The sequence below is a fragment of the Grus americana genome, chromosome 2, assembly GCF_028858705.1.
Source record: "Grus americana isolate bGruAme1 chromosome 2, bGruAme1.mat, whole genome shotgun sequence".
NCBI classification, from domain to species: Eukaryota; Metazoa; Chordata; class Aves; order Gruiformes; family Gruidae; genus Grus; species Grus americana.
In genome coordinates this window covers 77,683,325-77,703,115 of record NC_072853.1, presented here as the reverse complement: position 1 = coordinate 77,703,115, position 19,791 = coordinate 77,683,325, and the positions used below count along the sequence as shown (strand labels likewise).

Here is a 19,791-nt window from a genome sequence, read left to right as displayed (position 1 = left end):
AAGAGCGCCGGGGGAGGGCTCGCGCATGCGCGTAGCGGCGCGAGCACGCGGCGCTGCAGCAGCAGCAGCAGCAGCAGCAGCAGCAGCAGCAGCAGCAGCAGCAGCAGCAGCAGCAGCAGCAGCAGCAGCAGCAGCAGCCGTTTGGCCTGGCGGTCCCTCTGGCCGGCAGGGACGGGAGCGGCCGCCCCGACGGCGGGACGCGCCGTGGGGCTCGGCCGGCGCCTGGCCGCCATGGGCCGCCGCGCGCGCGACCGCAGGCGGCAGCAGCAGCAGCAGCGGCAGGAGCGGGACAGCGGCGGGGACCAAGCGGTGAGAGCTGGGCCGGGCCGGGGCGGGGAAGCAACAGGGTCGCCGGACTGACGGTGGCGGCGTGTTTCAGGGCTGGGCCGGTGGCTACCCCGAGATCGTGAAGGAGAACGAGCTGTTCGAGCGGTACTACCGGGAGCTGGGCATCGTGCCCGCCGGCGAGTGGCCCGCCTTCATGGCCGCGCTGAGGGAGCCGCTGCCCGCCACGCTGCGCATCACCGGCTACCGGAGGTAAGGGTCGCGGGCAGGGCGGGGGGACCCGGCACGGCCCCCTCCCCCGGGCGCCCCGGGCCGGCACGTCCCCGCCGCTTTTAGCGCGGAGGGGGTCTGGCGTGCGGAGAAGGTGTGTCTCGATCCGGTCTTCTTCTGCGGGTGTCCCTCCCTTGCAGTCACGCCAAAGAGATTCTACACTGCTTGAAGGAAAAGTACTTCAAAGAGCTGCAGGACCTGGAGGTAGACGGCCAAAAAGTCGAAATGCCACAGTCGCTGAGCTGGTAAGTGAGCTGGAAGTGAAATGAAGTGCTCCGCGTAAATAATCCCGACTGACAGATTGGTTTATTTCCTTTCCCCCTGCCTTTTTTCTGTCTCTTTCCCCCTAGGTATCCAGACGAGTTAGCCTGGCACACTAACTTGAGTAGAAAAATCTTACGCAAGTCGCCACAACTGGAAAAGTTTCATCAGTTTCTGGTTAGCGAGACAGAATGTGTAAGTTTTGGAAAGATCTTGATTTTTTTTTTCTTTCGTATCCTGACCAGTGTTTTATTTAAAAGCATCGTGAGCAATTGAAACTGTACCTTTTCTTTCAGAAATTGAGGAGCGCAGAAGAATCTAGATTTTACGTTGCTGTTGGCAGTGATTGATCCCATGACTCTGACACATAACTACAGTTACAAATATTTCTCCTAAACTAATTGCAGGACAGAACGTGAAAATGAGTCCCCGTAAAATAGTTAGTTGCTGATAGAGAGCAGATGTTTGAGTCTGGTAAAAAGTGCACATGTGTGTACATATCAAGATTTACCTTTAGTGATGGATGTTTCTCACTTGGTTGAAGCCAGTTTCTCATCTCTTGAGCAGAAACTACATCAGTAGAATGAATAAAATTGGAGTAAACATGCAATTATCAGAAATTTCAGTTGGGTGAAATGCTGTGATTTTGTTTGTTAAATGCTAAGAAAACTTAATCCTAAGTTTATAATAGTGCGTTTTTAATTGCTTTATCATTTTACTACATAGAGATTTAAAAACCAATATTGTAAAAGAAACGCGTTCTTTTGGAATGGAATAAAAAGGAGTTTGTTTTGGTTTTGTTTTTTTCCTTTCAAGGGAAATATCAGTCGTCAGGAGGCTGTCAGTATGATCCCACCTCTGCTGCTTGATGTCAACCCTCATCATAAGGTAACTCTAGCATATACTGTGTACTAGAGTTTTTTCCTGAAAGATAGTTTGATTAAACTACAACAGCTGATACACAATTCTATTTTGTGTTGGTATGGTTTATGTTTTCTGTATGAAAACCACAGCAATCAAATAGTGTTCAGATCACAAATAGACTGTCAGGGGAACATCTGCATTTTCAACTTTATGTTTTTGTATTAACATTACTTAGCATACATAACTTTTCAGTTTATTTTCTCTTACTCTCACCCCAACCCAATGTATGACACGTGGCTGATGGCTATGTTACGTGAGGCAAGGTCTTCTGACCTCCCTTAAATGAATAATAAATTGAGTGATAGATTCAGTCCTCGTGTAACAGGTGCATTTTGAGTTTTGTCTGGAGTTGAACAGGTAGTGAATGTGTTTGAGTTAATGTAAAGCGCAAATTGTGACAATATTTTTACACACAACTTACATTGCATATACTAAGATAGCAGTATAAGTTTTTTGCATTGAATATTTAACTTCAGTGACTATATTTCAACGAGCGCTTTCCAGAAATGCCTGTAAGATTTCACAGATTTGCTCATAAATCAGGCTCAGAATAGGTTCTTTATTCTCTCTTGTGACAAGACAGCAAATAGCTGCTGTAATGGTGCCTTGGCTGTTGTCATTTAGGACCTTTATGGTTCTTAGTGCCTTATTTTCTGAGCTGCTTGTTATGGCCAGAATTGCAGGTTACTTTTCATGCTTAACCAATGTGTTCTGTACATCATGTCTTACATGCTGATTCCTGTCTTACACAGGGATCAGCTTGATGACTGTCAGACCTCTTTGTAGTTGTGTTAATTTTTAATCTGCTTTTCACAATTCGGTTTTCCCTCACCATTAATTTGCTGGATGATTTTAGAGCATGTTTAGGCTTGCTTATTCTTCATTAGCTTTTGCATTATCTACAAAAGTCAGTAGAAACCAGTAGCATCACGACTGTTACTTTAAGCAGCAGATATGATGCTCTCTTACTGAGTATGCCTCATGCTGCATTAACACTGGTGCATGGCAGTGCTTATGACATGCTCTCTGGAACTGTCCGTAAACGCTCTTTGCATTTCTTTGGGGTCTGTCTTTCAGTTTAGTCTTGTTCAGGTTTGCATAAGGATGTGAGCAGATCCATCCCCATCTTTTATCGTGTTGCACTATTTCGGCTAACACTTATTGGAGCTAAAGGTCCAGAAGATAGATAGTCATAATGTTTCCGAAAATCTGTAACTAGGCAAGAGGAAAGACTAAGCTTCCTTATTTAAGAAAACAGTGTTAGCTGTCAGATGGCTTGCTGTGAAAGTGACTCTATGAATGACTCTATGAAGATGAACCAGAAGAGAGGAATATGCTAGACATCAGGTGTTAGTGTCTGTGCTGTTCTGTTCTGCTGCCCTATGACGGTTTGAATACTTCCCAAGTACTTCTTCCAGGATAGAGAAACAGGCAGTTTATGCTACCCTGATTTTTTGCACTAAAATGCAAATGTCTGAGGAGGGATAGCCATTCATGTTTATAAAATCTATATGATCAACTGTGTTGGATAGTCTCTAATTAATTTACTGATATTTAAAAGTACAGCTTGCTCTTGAATGTAACTTTTCCCTTAATGTTTGTGTGTATATGTAAAGTTTCAGTTAACTTCAGTTGGAATTGCTTGTAAGCTGATAAAAGGACCGTATCCCCATATCTATATTCAGATTTCTCTTTCAGATTTTTTTCAGCTGATATATTTTTTCACTACAAACCAAAGTCCTTGTTATATTTTAGACCTTCAGAGATAAATCTGCATTCCATGATGCATACAAAGAACAGAACTTTACTTTGTGCTTTTTTGCAAATTGGTGTTCAGAACAATCATAATTCTGCAATTGTATGCAAAAATATTTAATTTGAACAAGAACACATAGTAAATTTTTCAAGTACTTAAAAAATACAAAGTAGGACTGTTTTAACTTTCTGGTGTTTGTAGATTCTAGATATGTGTGCTGCACCTGGATCTAAGACTGCACAACTCATCGAAATGTTACATGCAGACATGGATGTTCCTTTTCCCAGTAAGTCTGGAAAAATTACCAAAAACTTTTGTGACTTTGAATTTCCTCTTTTTGTTGTAGAAGATTACTTTTAGTATCACATATAAGTAACTGCATTTAACAACAGAATGAATTCCCAAAGCAATTGAGCTACATGAGATGGGAAGTATCCCACCTTTTCCTTAAAACTTTGTGGACTTCCTTGGCTTGAAGGAGAGAGATGGATTATAAGTCTTCACAGTTCAGAATACAGTAGATGTGATGAGAGTTTAATTTTAGATGGTGGCCCGTGAGCCCTTGTGTTTTAGTGGTATCCTGCAAACACTGGATTAAGCTGCTTTTGCCTTAAAATGGTCATGATATTTATCTTTTTTTAAGCTTCAGAATCTTTACTTTCAGTTAGATGCTCACAGAAAATATTGTCCATAAAACTCGTCAAGTTGGGGGGAGTGGATTCTTTCTGTGTTCTGCTGAAAATATGCTGATATGTAGAGATTGTCTTTGGTAGCAGTGGAGCTTTTATCTGTTACAAGAGTTTTACTTTGCGAGTGAAAAGTTGAAGGGCCCTTCGTTGTGTCTTATTTCCGCTGCATGCAAGCTAGAACTCTTGAGACTTTAACACAGCAGTTAAACTTCGACATACTTTGTTATTTTATGTTCAACAAGGGGTCTTCTATTCATAAGTAATCTTATAAGTAAAAATCTCTAGTGAAAGGTTTACACAACTCTGAAGATAAGGCAGTAAATTCTGTAGAACTGTTTAACTGTTGGACAGTAAAGCATCTTCCCACTATTTTATATTCCCAGAGGGTTTTGTAATTGCGAATGATGTCGACAACAAGCGCTGCTATTTGCTGGTTCATCAGGCTAAGAGATTAAACAGTCCATGCATCATGGTGGTAAATCACGATGCTTCTAGCATTCCTAATCTACAAATAGATGTTGATGGAAGAAAAGAGGTCCTCTTCTATGACAGGATTTTGTGTGACGTCCCCTGCAGGTATTTTGCATATAATCTTCAACACACAGATTTTATTGCAATAAATGCAGTGCTAGAATTTTTGTGTTAGTGAATTGCGCTTTTTGAGTTGCTTAGTGAGTTATGATTTATAGTAACTTCCAAAATGGGTGAATGCCTTAAACTGTCTTAGATGAGGGGATACCAACTCAAGGTGAACTTTTTTCATTCCAAGTGGTACTTAAATTTCGTCAGCTGAAGGGCTTCAAATTTTGAACTTAGACTCAAGATACTGAAATACAGAGATAGCGTAGAAACAAACAGTACAGCATAGGAGAGCTAGTTAAAATGGGAGAGGGACTGTTAATTTTTTGCTGCTATATGTGACTTGGATATGAAATGAGTTTTACCCACAAATAATACAAATCTGTTCAATCTCTGTTACAGTGGAGATGGAACCATGAGGAAAAACATTGATGTATGGAAGAAGTGGACAACACAAAACAGTTTGCAGCTCCATGGGTAAAAATGCTTATTACACATCTGCACTGCTTTCATTTCTCTCCCCTCCTTTTCCCATATCTTTAACATCTGCATGCATTCACATGTTAATATATGACAAAGCAGAGACCAAGAAGAGTCGCTTTTCTCTCAAATCAAGCGCTTATGTGCTATTCAGAGGAAGTGTACTATTTCAAATGTGAAGTCAACCTCCAGTGGAGTGTGTGAATATAAATTTCTTATATTCTTATGAGTATCTGACATACTGAATATTCATTTAATTGATTGAGACAAGGTAGCTAATAAAACAGGGAACAAATAATTTTGTTGTGATTCCTAGCATTTAGGCAGGTAAAATACTGTTGGAAAATACAGAAACTTATAAAATTTAATAGTAATGTTTTAACGTCTTTAGAATGTTAGAAACCATACATAAATGGTTTCAGTTACCTGAGAATGATTTATGTTAACTGATGGTGAGTACTTAGCCTAGTGCAGGTGCATGGTAAAAAGCAGTAATATAAACACAGATGAAAATGCTTAGAACCTTTTACTGTGCATTTGCAACAAGCTGGGAATGCAGTCAGGTACTGCGATTCAGCTGATCTATGGTGACTTGCTGCTTGGTAACTCATTCATAATTACAGGTTTTATTTTAGTTGTAAATATGCAGGTAGGGTATAAGCTGGTGATCCAGCTCGGTGATACTTCTCTCAGAAGACCAATGCTAGCTAAGCTGTGTTGGCCATAATATTTGTAATAGTCACATTGCTCCTCATTTTAACTCTGTATTTCAGAGAAGAAGAGTAAGGTTTTGGGGGGTTATTTTTCTAGTATTGAGTACTTTATTATAAACTGGATGGGGCACTAGAAAGAACAAAATACGGATTGTTATGTTAAAAGTTACCATGCAGTAGTGTTAATGTTTGACCTAATTGCTGTTTTAATAGGTGTAATTGTGAGTGTGTCTGCAGTGTAGACTGCACTAAACTGACTTAGTTTAAAACTGAATTTAATTTGTGTACTGGTGACAGCTGTGGAACTCAGTATGTGCTGACTTAGGCAATGGCGAGTTATGTGTCTGCAATACAGCTTCACCTGTAAGAAATTTGATGGCAAATCTTTCTGGTTCGTGAATGATACCTGGCTAGACCAAAAGTGTTCTGTTAGATTGCAGTTAAGAATTGCAACTCGTGGTGTTGAACAACTGGCAGAAGGCGGGAGAATGGTATATTCTACGTGTTCATTGAATCCTATTGAAAATGAGGCTGTGATTGCATCTCTGCTGGAAAAGAGTCAAGGTGAGAACGCAAGCTTGGACCGAGTGGGGGAATCTTTTTTTTTTTTTTTTCTCTGCCCAAAAAAGAATATATGTATGATAGTGCTGGTAATAAGCTTAGTGTAGGTAATGTGCTCCTAATATGCAAAACTGCATCAATTTTTTGGTAGGGTTTCGTTGGTATTGATATGAGCAGTCTTCTTAAATGGGCCTAAATCAGGTGCAAATATAAAACCTGAAGAAGTTCTGTTAATGATACCCAAAAGACTTCTACAGATCAATGTCTGTGTTATCTGGCTTCCGCTAACCAATTCCACTGGTTGGAGTCCCTGTCTGACATTCCTGTTTCCTTTGGAAAAGGAAAGCGTGGGACATTACTGCTGCACACCATAGGGGTAATAAAAAGCCCAGAGTGTACTTAAGCAGTTAGAGGAGTGTTATTATGCACCAGTGGATGGGAGTCACCCATACCTTTGGCATCCTTGGACTGACATTGATGACATGCTTGGAATTTTAATGTCTTTAAGCTGATGGGTTTTTTCACACTTTTGACTTGCATATGAAGGCTTGCATAAGTTGCTGTTAAGTCTCCATCATCTGAAGTAACAAGAGGTGGAAAAATTGAGAAAAGCTGGGAAACTCCACTGCATCAGTTTACGATAGTAGGGCTTAGTAGCCTGAATTTATAGTCTTGAGCTGATGGACACTGGTTTTTTTATGAGTCAGTAACCTGAAGTTTGGAGACATCTAATTGGATTTTGCATGAAAAGTTCCACAGAGTTTGTTAAGTTGAGCCTTGTACAGAGCAGAAGCAGCTGTATTACTCCTGGATCTGAGCTGGTTCTGGAAGTAGAATAGCCTGTTGTGTGTAATGTTTTCTTTGTGCCAGTCACTATTCTGGCCCCAAATTATGCATGAAATTTCATTGTCTCCCAAAGAGCAGTTTAGCTAAAATGCCTGCAGATAATTAGGAATTGACTATTTAATTTCCACTCAAAGGACATTTTTCTTTAGAGGTGGTTTTTTTTATGGCAGACTGAGTGAAAAAACAACGTAGACATGTTTCCAGTAAATTATAATATGCTTGGCTTATTGAAGGCTGTAGTGCACCAGAGTTAAGTTTAATGATGACAAGATTGGAAAGCAGTAAGGACTAGTTTGGATAAGAGGATGAAGCAGGACAGATGTTGACGGAGGCCAACAATTGCAGTATTTGGGTCAAAGTAAGTACTCAGAAGTAAGGATCTTGGCTGCAGTATTGGGCTGTGGCATTTGGATATTGTCTCTGCCCAGTGCAGGTATTTTGAGGCTTACTTGGAGGCTATGATGTGTCCCAGCAAGCAAACGTTATCCTTGGGGCTTGAACATAGGTGTAGCAAAAGAAGGGCGAGGTAGTGGAGTGGTCTGCAAGGGGCATTAGACCTCAAGGATTTGCTCAGGCCAGTCCAGAAGGTTTGTTGGTTCTTCGGTCTTAATTTAGTTCCTAGCATTGTGGTACACTGCTACTTGTGGAACAGATCAGAGATTACTTTTCCCTTGGGGTTGAAGGAGTAAGGAAAAGGCACTTCTATACCATATTTCTCTGCTGAGCATTGTTGTACTTCTGATGGACCATTTAATGGCTGATCGGTCTGATGTAGCCTTGAGGCATCAGTTGAAGTCATGCTGTAGGTAGGCAGGAATATTTGAAGGATGGACGCAAACATCAAGTTTAATCAGATTTGAAATGCCATTTTGGAATTTGTCTGTGAATTCATGTATCACTTTTTCATTTTTTTTAAAAGACTTGCTTAAACTGCCACTGCAAGAGTAAATGGTTAGTCATGCAGAACAGGTTGATAAATTGTGTACAACATGAGCAAAAGCCTACCTAATTGTCAAGTATTCAGAATCACAGAAAATAAATTTTTAAGGTTATTCTTCTCTAGAGAGATCACCTATTTAAACAGCAAGTTTTTATATAATTCTTTCTGGACTTGATGCAGTTTAAAGTTTTTATTCAGCAGATTAAATTATACTCTTCTGATGTTTCTTGTAGTAGTCTGACATATTTTAGGTACATAGCCTTTTGACCTGTTAGGTTGATAGTACATCCCGTCCTGTTAAACGGTTTGGAATTTTCCTCTCCATTTAAAAAAACAATAAATTCTTTTTCCTCTCACACTGGAATATATTAAGATGGTAAGTCTATCACAATATATCAAGCATTTTAAAAGCCTTAGTCATCCCAAAAGAGTACTTCTCTGAAAAATATTTAATCAGTGCAGTAAATCCAAATACTAAGTGAGAATAAAAACTTCTATGACTGCATTGCCCAGAACACTGATGTGTAATGATGCAGGTTGTAAAGTATTACTCTATGCAGCTGCTACAAAAAATATCTAACCATTATATTTTGGTTAATTTATAGGTTGTAAACTTCTGTGGTTATTATGAACAGTTCTTACCATCTTTCTTGTTAATTCACACAGTAGTAATTGTATAACATTTTGTTCCTTGAAAGGTTCAAAAAGCAATAGTCTTAAAATGGTCTTAAAACTTGAAGGAAAACTATTTTTATAAAAGTTAATTAGAAGCACAGCACTCAAATTCTGTTTTCAAGAATGTTTATATTCTTGGGGTTTCAGGTGCCTTAGAACTTGCTGATGTCTCTTCTGAGTTGCCAGGTTTGAAGAGGATGCCAGGAATCACAAAATGGAAGGTATTTACCTGATATTTCTGTCAAGCTGTTAGTCTACTATAGAGTGTTAAATTAGGGAGATTTTGAAGTGTAAAATTTCAAAACATTAGATTGAGCTGAAGTAATGGTAGTGATTTGCTGTTTAGACTTATAGACAATATAGCATCGTAGAGGAGAGGGCTAAAAATCTTTCTGATGGTAAGTTCTTGTTTCCTCATCTGCTGTCCCATTTTTCCTCTAGCTTTCTTTGCTCTATCTCCTATACTTTCTTGATAAATTCCCTTGATAAATGCAGCATGTGGCCTGTAGATGGCAACATAATTTCAGCCACTTTTTAAGTTATGCTGCCTCCTCCGCCTTTATAGTCTGTGAATGTTAGATTCTATGGTTCTTTAGCTGGTCCATTTGAATCATTTGGAAGTAAAAGCTGCTAAACCCTTTCTGGAAATAAGCTATAAAAACTGCAGTTATGTGAGTAATCCTAGAATATTAATAGAATCCTGTATTTTGTTCCAGGCCTTATGTGATTTCAATTCTGGAAACAGACTGGTAGGGAGGGACAAAAAACCCCAAAGCTTCTTCAGCTTCCTGTTAAGAGCATAATCAAGAAGAGTAGAAGGCCATCCTGGTACTAGGGAAAGAAGCTCTGATTAAATTTTAATTATGAGCATGTGCCTTTACGACGGCTTTGGTTGTTCTCTCTTCTCTCACTGTTTCACTAGTCTCTTGCAGTGGTGCAGTCTGCAGGTTTGTGCCTGTGTGTAGGCTAATGAACAAGATGCAAGGAATAAAGATTTGCTTGTGTTCTGTCATTGGAAATCCAGCTTAGAAACTAATCAATTTCTTTCTTCTTATAATTCCAGAAGTTCAAATTGTTTGCTTGTACCTGAAGGATAAGCATAAAACGCATGATCGCACCTCTATAATCTTAATTTTACTTTTTTTTGTTCTGCTAAGGCTACAAAATATATACATAAAGATCACTAAGAGTATATTGTATTCCCTGTAACATTTGTTTGCAGTTGAAATATAAATCTCTCTAATGGGTATTTTAAGAAGTAGGCTAATTAAAATCTGTTGAAAATTTGCAAGATTTTCTTCAGCCCTTATTTGCTGATACTGTGTTTTTTTCAAGCCTCATTGGCTAGCTTGTCATTGAATGTATTTGCTTGCTTTGGTACTTTTTTTTACTTGGGGTCGTCTTTTGTTTGCTGGTGAAATGTCTGTTCAATGGGAGCTCTGTGGCTTAGTGATTACATTGAATATTCCTGAGCATCAGTTGACTGTAACTCTCTGGAAACAGCAAAATAAAAACCAGGTTTTGTTCAAGGGACACTTAGGTGCTTGGAAATAGTGTTCAGTGCTCTCTCCTTAAGCCAGACGATGAGTGAACGCAAATGAGTTATTTCAGAATCTTGAAGGAAGAGACCTTTTTAACTTCAGAAATGTTACTTTACTTCTGCAACACTTCCAGTCTTCATTCTACCCTAATAAAAGGCTGGCAAAATGTGCAGTAGAGAAGACTTCAGCATGTTCTTTGATGCTTTGTCATTCCAGCAGTTACATTGTGTGGTTAGACTGGTAAACTGAAACTGAACAGAGTGGGGCTGTTAGGCAGTTGTTCCAGTACATCCAGAATAATTCTAGACTTGTTTGTATTTCCAGTTATTTATCAGTCCCGTTGTTCAGCTCTGAAGCTGAACTCATGACTCTGAAAGAAAAGGAGTTCGGAATCGCAGTCTATCTTGTCTCCATCTACCAATATGACATGTAGCATATTTGGACTTGAAATACTAATTCTGGAAGTACAGTCATTTCTATTTCAGGAACATGCAAAGGCACAATATTTTAGGTGTGATCTGATCAGTGGCTGAGAAATGCTAGACTTCATGATGCTGAAATCTGTGTTCTAACATTCTTAGCGAAATTGTAATCTAGATAAATCTTACATTTCAGTTTCCAGTAGAACACTTAATTAAACTGCAAGACAATCACAGCGAGGTGTATGAAGACGTTTCATGATGCTTGCCAGTCCTGAAGGTGCCATTGCTGTGACTTCTGTGTTTTGTTGCCCTAACAACAAAACCAGGCCTTAAATTTCAGTCGTTAATTTTATGCATTTGCCCCACACATTCCTGGATGTGACCTTTGTTACAGCCCTAGCCCACTTTAAAGAACTTAATTTACTATACCAGAAAATAACTTCTCTTTTTAGCATGTGAACCTTGGTTTGAAAGTATTTTAATTAAAACTTGTAAAATGTTAACCCATATTCTTCACAGTATTTATATTTACTCCTTCAAAGGTAATGCTGAAAGATGGACAGTGGTTTGAAGAGTGGAAAGATGTGCCTTCAAATAGACAAACACAAATACGTCCCACTATGTTTCCAGTGAAAGATGAAGAGAAGCTAAAGGCAATGAATCTAGAGCGTTGGTAAGTTTTCCTGGAGTAGATTTTATGAGGATTAGATGGTTACCTTGAATGGTGGTGGGCAAATTATAATTAGGAGGTCAGATTAGGAATGTTTTGCAGTAAAGACCTATGTTTGTATAGGTCTGAGTATATTTTGATTGCTTCGTATGTAATGGCAGTACACAATATTTAAATTCCAGTGAACTGAAAGAAATTATTGAGTTACTTACAAGGAATAAGTACTCACAAAAACACGTCAAATTCTTTGCATCCAATAGAAATACATAGCCAAAATTACTGGAAAAGTATGGAAAACTTTAACATTTTAACAGTGTGACTTATTTTCTGTGAAAGATTTTCCATAGCTATACTAAAAATAGTGTTTAGAAATGAGTCATTAAAGCTCAGATGTGAATGGTGAAATGAATGCGTTGCACTGATGCAAGTTATTTTGCCAGAATGCTCTATTTTAGATCCCGTTTCTAGCTTGATAAATTAAATCTGTGCAATCCTACTAGGAATACTTAGTTTATCCTGAAAGTAAATATAAATGTGACACTTCTAGTACTTTGTGAGAGCCTGAATGCTGATGATGAATACACTGCGACATTTTTTTTTTCTCCCCCCTAGTCTTAGGATATTACCACATCACCAGAACACAGGAGGTTTCTTTGTTGCTGTGTTAATAAAAAAATCTCCAATGCCGTGGAATAAACGCCAGCCTAAGGTAACTTATTTTAAGAGCTAAAATGTTAAATTTTAATGTTTCTGGAATCTTTTTGAAAGCTTACATGATACAAAACATACTATAACTGTTTTGTATCTGCCGTTCAGTTATAGTTCAGTGTGTCAATTAAAAATAAATTCCTAAATCCCTTAAGAACTTAAAAAACTTCTTTCAAAATGGAAAAAAAAGAGGGGGATTTTGAAATGATGTTAAAATAGTAAGATAATACTTGAACCTAAAATTAAGGCTTTGAAAGAATTACAGAAGCAGATTAGATTGAGTAGCTAAAGCTGTCACATCCTTCAGCTGTGTGTGGTCCCTCTGCTGAAGGCTTTTTTCTGTTGTGTTTTAAGCTAATTCTGATTTCAGTTTATTTTACTCTGTGGCTGGTTGCTCAGGAGTGATTCACTAGCAGATTAGTCTAGCAGATCAGCAGCAGAGGCAATGGATGTAAAACTGTTAGGAGCAACAGCAGCTTCGGCCATCTGACTTTAATCCATTTGTTGTCAATTGTCTTTAAAATCCTGTCAATAGGATTTTAAGTTGACATGGTTTATTTGATCTCTTAGATTGCTCATAGCTTTGAGAGAAACTTCTTGGGTGAATCCCTTTTAGCTGTTTCTATTTATTTGATTTGCTCCATTAGAACACCTTATGGGTAAAATGTATGTGGCAGTAAGGAAAAAAGCATTTATTCAGAAGCAAGCATCATCCAAGTAGTTTATGCTGTTCCTAGTTTAATGTTGTAGCACTTTTACAGAAAGTGTGCAGCAGCAGGATGTGTGTGTCACTTTGAGTGCTAGGAGGAAAGCAGCAGATCCTGACTTACAAATAGTTTTCTCTGTGAGTGCGTGAACATGGTTTTGTAAATGGTACAAAAATAGCTTTCTTGGACAGTTGGTAAGAAATTGTCCAGAGCAGTACTAGAGGTAAATACTAAGTCAAGATATCATTGTAAGTTGTAATCAGATTAACTCCCTAAATGGATCTGTTCAAGCACTTACATACAAATTGATAAGAATTAAGCACATGTAAAGAGAGAACATAGGTACCTTTTGTTAGATACTACTTTTGCTTTGTTGAAAATACTATAATTTGAAATAGGTTCATCAGAAATTACCACAAAGAACAGGAGATACTGAAGTGACAGCAGCTAATTCAAATAATGGTTCTGAATGTATTACTGAAGAACCAACACTTGCTGAAAATGAAGAGTCTAAGAAAATGCAAGAATTGCAGAATTCAGACACTGAGCAAAGCAAAAAGGAAGGAGTATGTGGGTAAGACACCATGTCTAAGTATTTGTCTTGTGACAGCTTCATAATTGCTGATTATTCTATAGTTCTTTTGTTATTGAACTCATTTAGAAGTCAATCAAGAAGATTTAATGAATTTGCTCAGTTGTCCTACATTTCCATGTTTTCTGTCTTGTATTTTAGCAAGTTAGGAAAATAACCACTTTTATTATTAGCAGTTGCGAAGTCTGTTAGTCCTTTCTTCTCTGTTAAGGAAAAAACTACTTTCAGAAGTTAACCTTTGGAAGATCTTTACTGACTTCACAATTACTCCCTCAAATCTCTGTTTACTTGTTTTTGTGGTTTCTGTTTTCAAGCACTACTTTCACTTCCTTATTTTAAGAAGTTAAATTGTGGGTAGTGTTGTCTTAGTGAAGCACAGGAAAATGTCAGTATTTTGTTTGGCATGCTACCATTACCATGAGGCAAGTGTTGACTAAATGAACTAAATTATACTGATTTTAAACCAAGTACTTTTACTAAAATTGACAATGCAATGATATTTTCTTTTTAGACCACCACCATCTAAAAAAATGAAGCTGTTTGGTTTCAAAGAAGACCCTTTTGTGTTTCTTCCTGAAGATGATCCATTATTCCTTCCTATCCAGTAAGAAAAAAATGTTTCTATTTTGGCAGTAAGATTTCTAGTAGTTCAGGAATATTAGTAGTTCAGTTCATCACAAAAGATGGGTCTAGTTGGTTGTACATAAAACTTTTTCCCTAACTTTGCACCAAGTTCCCCTCTCCTCAACACCTAAGCTCTTCTTAAAGGAAAATAGCCAACTGTAGTTTGCACTGGGAGATTTTTAGTGTATCTTAGTGTCTATGACAACTTGTCTTTTCTGATGTCATGCATCTTGGTCTAATCAGTGTGTTCTGGAGCCAAAGTGTTAAGCATTTGCAGAGATAACTCGAGGAAATGGGCATTTTGAGTATGTAATTTCATTGTTCATTTAATCAAAACAAGTATTATGGTCACAGGAAGTTTTATGCATTGGACCCATCGTTTCCCAAGATGAATTTACTCACTCGAACACAGGAAGGAAAGAAGAGACAGCTGTACATGGTTTCTAAGGAGCTAAGGAACGTGCTTGTGAACAACAGTGAGAAGATGAAGGTATGGTTCATCTCTTCAGGTTTCACAATGAAGATCATAAGCATCAGTGGATGTCTCCTTGAACTTTATTGCCAAGCTTATTGTTTATATAGAGGATTAGCCCTCTGATAGGCTTTTTCTTTTTTTAGGCTGAGTGAATGTTTTTCTCTCTATCCCTCCTCTGTTAAAAAGATTAAGAGTCCTCTCTGAGAGGTGAATAACAGTCTCCAAGATTAAAATTGGTATGTTTTTTGGCAGATGAAAGGGAACTTGAAAGTAGAGGAAGAGAATATATAACTGTGGTGTGTGTACCAGCATTGTTATGAGGTCTTCAGATACCGTCACAAATTTACATCAACCCTGTTGTATTTGTGAGCTCCTTAATTATAAAAGTACTGAGAGCTCTGAAAGCCTACCAAAAAGAACTGATAACTTCAGCTGAATTATTAGCTGGCTGTGTTACATGGGGACATTGTTTCAAAGTAATTTCAACAACTGAATATTTTGAAAAGTTTTTTAAGCTGAATGATAATGGGATAACAAGTAGTTTTTGTGAATTGGAGGGAAAAAAGATCATTTGTTTTATATGACTCCCCGTGGAAAATGCCTTGTAAATGCTAAAGATTTTTCTTAAAAGTTGTTGAATAATTTAAGTTAGAATGAGGTCATCTAGTTCAGCTTCCTTCCTGCACCAAGCAGGACTAACTTCAAAGCTAGATCAGATATGGTTCAGGGCCTCATCCAGTCAAATCATGAAAATTTCCAAGGATTTTCATTACATCTTTGCAACAGATCTTTGAGATGGATAAATAATTATCCTTTTATCCCACATGCAGGAAAAGGCAAAATTTCAAGAAACTGGTGCATTATATTAGGCAGTAAGACTTAGAGTACCACAAAGGATACCGTGTCCTAATATTAAGCACTCGTGCATTTTTAAAATCCCGTCCTTGATTGACTTTCCCAGAATCACCCAGAAAATTCTTACCCAAACTAACATTAAAATTAGATCTTAGTAGTTCATTGTCCTCATTTTAAAACTGACACTTCCTCACAGTGTTCAATTTTCAACATGGAATTGTGTTTGTTGAGAGAGAACTATGTTTTGATAATGGGAATTCCTTTTTCCCTTGAATGAATTTTCACATGAATGTAATTCAGTGTCCAGCACAAACGAACAAGCATTACAGCAGAATTGTCCTTTTTTTTTTCCTCCTTTTAGTCAAACAGCTGTGGAAAGACATAGTTTAGTATTGATAATTTAGAATTTATACTCCTTAATGATGCTTATTGGCTTTGCCATTGCAGGTTATTAACACAGGGATAAAAGTTTGGTCTCGCAACAGTGATGGTGAACAGTTTGGATGTGCATTCAGATTAGCACAAGAGGTAATTACATAGCATTATATTTTCAAAGGAGATACTTCAGTTTCCTCTAGAGCCTATAGCACAGCTGGCATTAACATTGTCAGATTAATGGCAATTTGCATTATCAGTATGGTTTAAAATGTGTGAAACTTGTTTTCTCATATTAGTTAAAGGACATACTGTTTTTAACATTTTTTCCATCAGAAAGTTGAGATTGCATTTTGAAATAATTATATTTATTTATGAAACAGGGAATTTATACTCTATACCCATTCATTCATGCAAGGATTATCAATGTCTGCATAGAAGATGTTAAAATTCTGCTAACCCAGGAAAATCCATTCTTAAGTAAATTTAGCAGTGAAACACAGAAGAAAGTCAAAGACATGGGTAAGCCTTCTAATTTGTCCTATGACAAAATGATTATTATACAGTACACAGAAGACTATGAAAATCCTGTTGCATAAACTGTGTTTGCTAAAAATTTTGACTAAATTAATCTTAAATATACTTGTTAATTAGGTAAGTAAGCATTACCCAATGTGCTACTAGAAGCTGTAGTCCTTTCTGATCACAGCCTTTAAGGTTTATGAACTCCAGAGAACAGAAGAGTCGCCAAACTTGTGACTTCTATGAAGCAATGCTCTGAGGCAGCATTTAAAATATCTGATGAACAAAGATTTTATGTTTGATACTGATCTTTATGCCTGTTAGTGCTCCAGCTGAAACTGTCTGTCATCTGCAATTGTTTGGCATGATTTTGTGTATCAAATATAGTTATTCAGATTTGATTTTCTTAAATATGGGGAACAATGTCTACTCATATTAAATTTTCGTTTCCTCTACACTGGATGCTTGAAGCAATGAAGACTGATTTTTCAGTCTTTTGTTTATGGTATATTATTTCCAAGTCATAGCTGGTCCTTGTACTTCAGTGTTTGATGGGACAAAATGGGAAGAACAATTTTTCTAAAGTTTGGGCTGGCGTACTTGTATGTTCATTTTACTTAAGTAAAAGTTTCGTGCTAGATTCACTGAGTAAATTAATCCACTATGTGGTTTTGTATTTTAATTTGTTTGTTTGGAGGTTGGGAAGGGGCAGGGGTGGCAATTGCTTTTCTAACTATATAAATACTTTGGTCTGGAAAAAAAAAAGGAAGAAAAACTGATATTGTCTGTAGTTTACTGTACTGATGTAGATAACTGCTAACGTGCTCATGCTGTGTGGCTGTCTAAAATCTTGTTTTCTTGAACATTTTCAAATTACACTCATTTTAACACTGTACTAACACATCTCTCTTGTTTTTGTTCCCCTCACCTCCGTTCCCTGTAGCAATGGGAAGTATAGTTCTGAAGTACAACCCAGACCCTGAGTAAGTAGATGTGTTGCTTTCCATTTATGCAGTTTTAAAACTTGGACAATAATTTATTTTCACTCGACAGAAACAGAAGCAGAGGCATAGAGATGCAGTAAGGTCAACAGCAAAGCCAGGCAGCATACAAAGAATATAACAGGGAAAGAAGCTACCTTGCTTGTGTATTCTTAAAACAATTGTAGGATTTAGCTTTATAAATGAGAGCTAGTAGTTCTGCCAGAGGTGCACAGTATCCCTGCATGTTTGTTTGTTTATTTCCCTATGAAGTCCAGCATTTGGAATAGGAAAAGTTAAACTTTTTCTTTGATCATTTTTGTTGACAAAGTAGTATCAGAAGCTCTTGAGAACTTTTTGAATGTAAAATTTCATCTTGCTATTGCTTATATTAGATTTGAAACCAGAGCCAGAAAATGATTTTGTCTGTTGCAGAAATTTAATAGCATTGAGCTTTTGGGATTTTTCCTTTCTTGCTTGTAGACAAGCAGGTACCTGTTTAGATCTTATCAGGGTATGGCTGTAAAATTAAGTTTCTCATAGTTGACCTCACATAACTGCTTGTTTGTAGAAAACCTGATGATCTTCAGTGTCCTATAGTGCTGTGTGGTTGGCAAGGAAAGACATCGCTCCGTGCCTTTGTGCCCAAGAATGAGAGACTTCATTACCTGAGGATGATGGGAGTTGAAGTGTTTAAAGCAAAGAGGAAAGAGGAAGAATCAGAAGGTAAAACAGAGGAAGAAGTTCAACGTGGGCTGGCACAAACAGAGGAAGGAATGGATGTGGAAGATAAAGAACATGATTTAGTCACAAAAATGGAAGCAGAAATAGGTGAAGAATCTTCCCGTAGTCCTGTGGAAAGCAGTGCTATGGAAGTAGAAAATAAAATTGACAATTTAGATCAATCTAGTAAAAATGACAACAGTCATGTAAGCCAGGAAAGCAAAGACACGGATACGAGTGATGTGAAAGATTAAGTTTCTTTCTCTATTACTTGGCAGCTTCCATGAGGCTCACATCCAGACTTTTGCTTTTAGCATGGAAGTATATTTTAAAATTTCAATTGGAATGGGATGTTCCTCTTTTAGAGTTTCGCCTATTTTATTTTTTAAATGAAAACTATAAAGATATTTCTCTTCAAGTGTGTCGTCTTTTTACCATTTTAAGCTCCATATTACTGGTGGGTTTATGTGTCTGTTGCTGGCAATGGACCATGCACTAGAAAAATCTAAAGTCTGTATTTGAAATGGAATAATGGTATGTACAAATGAACTGCCTGTGTAACTGGTCAAGAATTCCTTCAGAAGAAAAAAGTGGGGTTTCATTCAAAGCACACAAATTCTAGAAAAACATTTTTTTTTCTGTTAAGATTGCTTACCCCATCTACCACCCAGTCTGATTACTACTTAGACAGGTTCTTTAATGGATAAGGGAATCAGTGTGAGTATGCATACAAATGCATGTATAGGGTATCTAGCTAACAACCTGGTTAACATTCACAATAAAACCATGCACAGCATCCTGGGGAAAAAAAAAAAAGCAGAATACATATTGCCAGAGACTGATGTCTGAGATTCTTCTTCAGAGAGGTGAATTGCTTGACAGGCACAGCTAATAACAGTCCTTAACTACATCTTTAGGTATGCTGAGCATGCTTCAAACTCCTATCTTGAAATGTTCCTGTTTAAGAGTCTGTGACCATCCCTGAAATGTACTGCGGTCATCTGTTTTTCTGTCATTTCTTCCAGTGGGAGTCATCTCTAAATTTCGCAAGATACTTGTTCATAGCTGAAATAATAGTTAAAAAAAGAAAGTATGGTGGTATATATATTGTTGTGTAGTAGATGTTTAAAAGAGGTTATTTAGGTCCAAAAGGGTAATTTACTTAATCCGACTTAAAAAAAAAAAAATTTAGTTGCCTACCTCAGAAACTTACAATATAAATTCCATCCTGTGTGGCTTAGTTTCAGCAATACTTTTTGTACTTATATCAAGTTGATCTGAAAGGAAGGTGACCAATGGTACAAGGTTTTGTCCTCCACAAGGACCATGGTGATGCAAATATCTGTGTTGCTAGTCAAACTAAATTTTGCCATGTGTATTCTTACTGATGAAGTCCTAATGTGGCTTGGATCCATTTGCTGTACCTTGCTACAACAGACTTTCTGATGCCTGCCCTTGAACTACTTCATTAATGGGAGTATTCTTGAGGGAGAGACGTAAAAGTGAAATAATGCCATGTCCTCTGATATTAGTCTCATGCAGCGAAGACCATTGACAGGACTCATTTTCCTCTTGAGAGTCCAAAAAATAGGCCAATAAAAAATCAGTTCTTGCTCTT

General features: G+C 37.7%; 1 protein-coding gene across 1 annotated transcript; it reads left to right on the top strand.

Moving 5' to 3' along the window:
• The first annotated feature begins 25 nt into the window (after positions 1 to 25).
• Positions 26 to 18,591, top strand: NSUN2 (NOP2/Sun RNA methyltransferase 2). Its single transcript, XM_054817177.1, has 19 exons — positions 26 to 309; positions 380 to 537; positions 696 to 800; positions 906 to 1,011; positions 1,633 to 1,704; positions 3,698 to 3,782; positions 4,569 to 4,761; positions 5,167 to 5,241; positions 6,391 to 6,521; positions 9,127 to 9,200; positions 11,485 to 11,615; positions 12,225 to 12,321; positions 13,426 to 13,601; positions 14,131 to 14,223; positions 14,598 to 14,733; positions 16,021 to 16,101; positions 16,332 to 16,470; positions 17,414 to 17,453; positions 18,022 to 18,591. Exons 1-19 carry the CDS (start codon positions 232 to 234, stop codon positions 18,425 to 18,427), a joined length of 2,376 nt encoding a protein of 791 aa, XP_054673152.1. The 5' UTR covers positions 26 to 231; the 3' UTR covers positions 18,428 to 18,591.
• Positions 18,592 to 19,791: the final 1,200 nt, after the last annotated feature.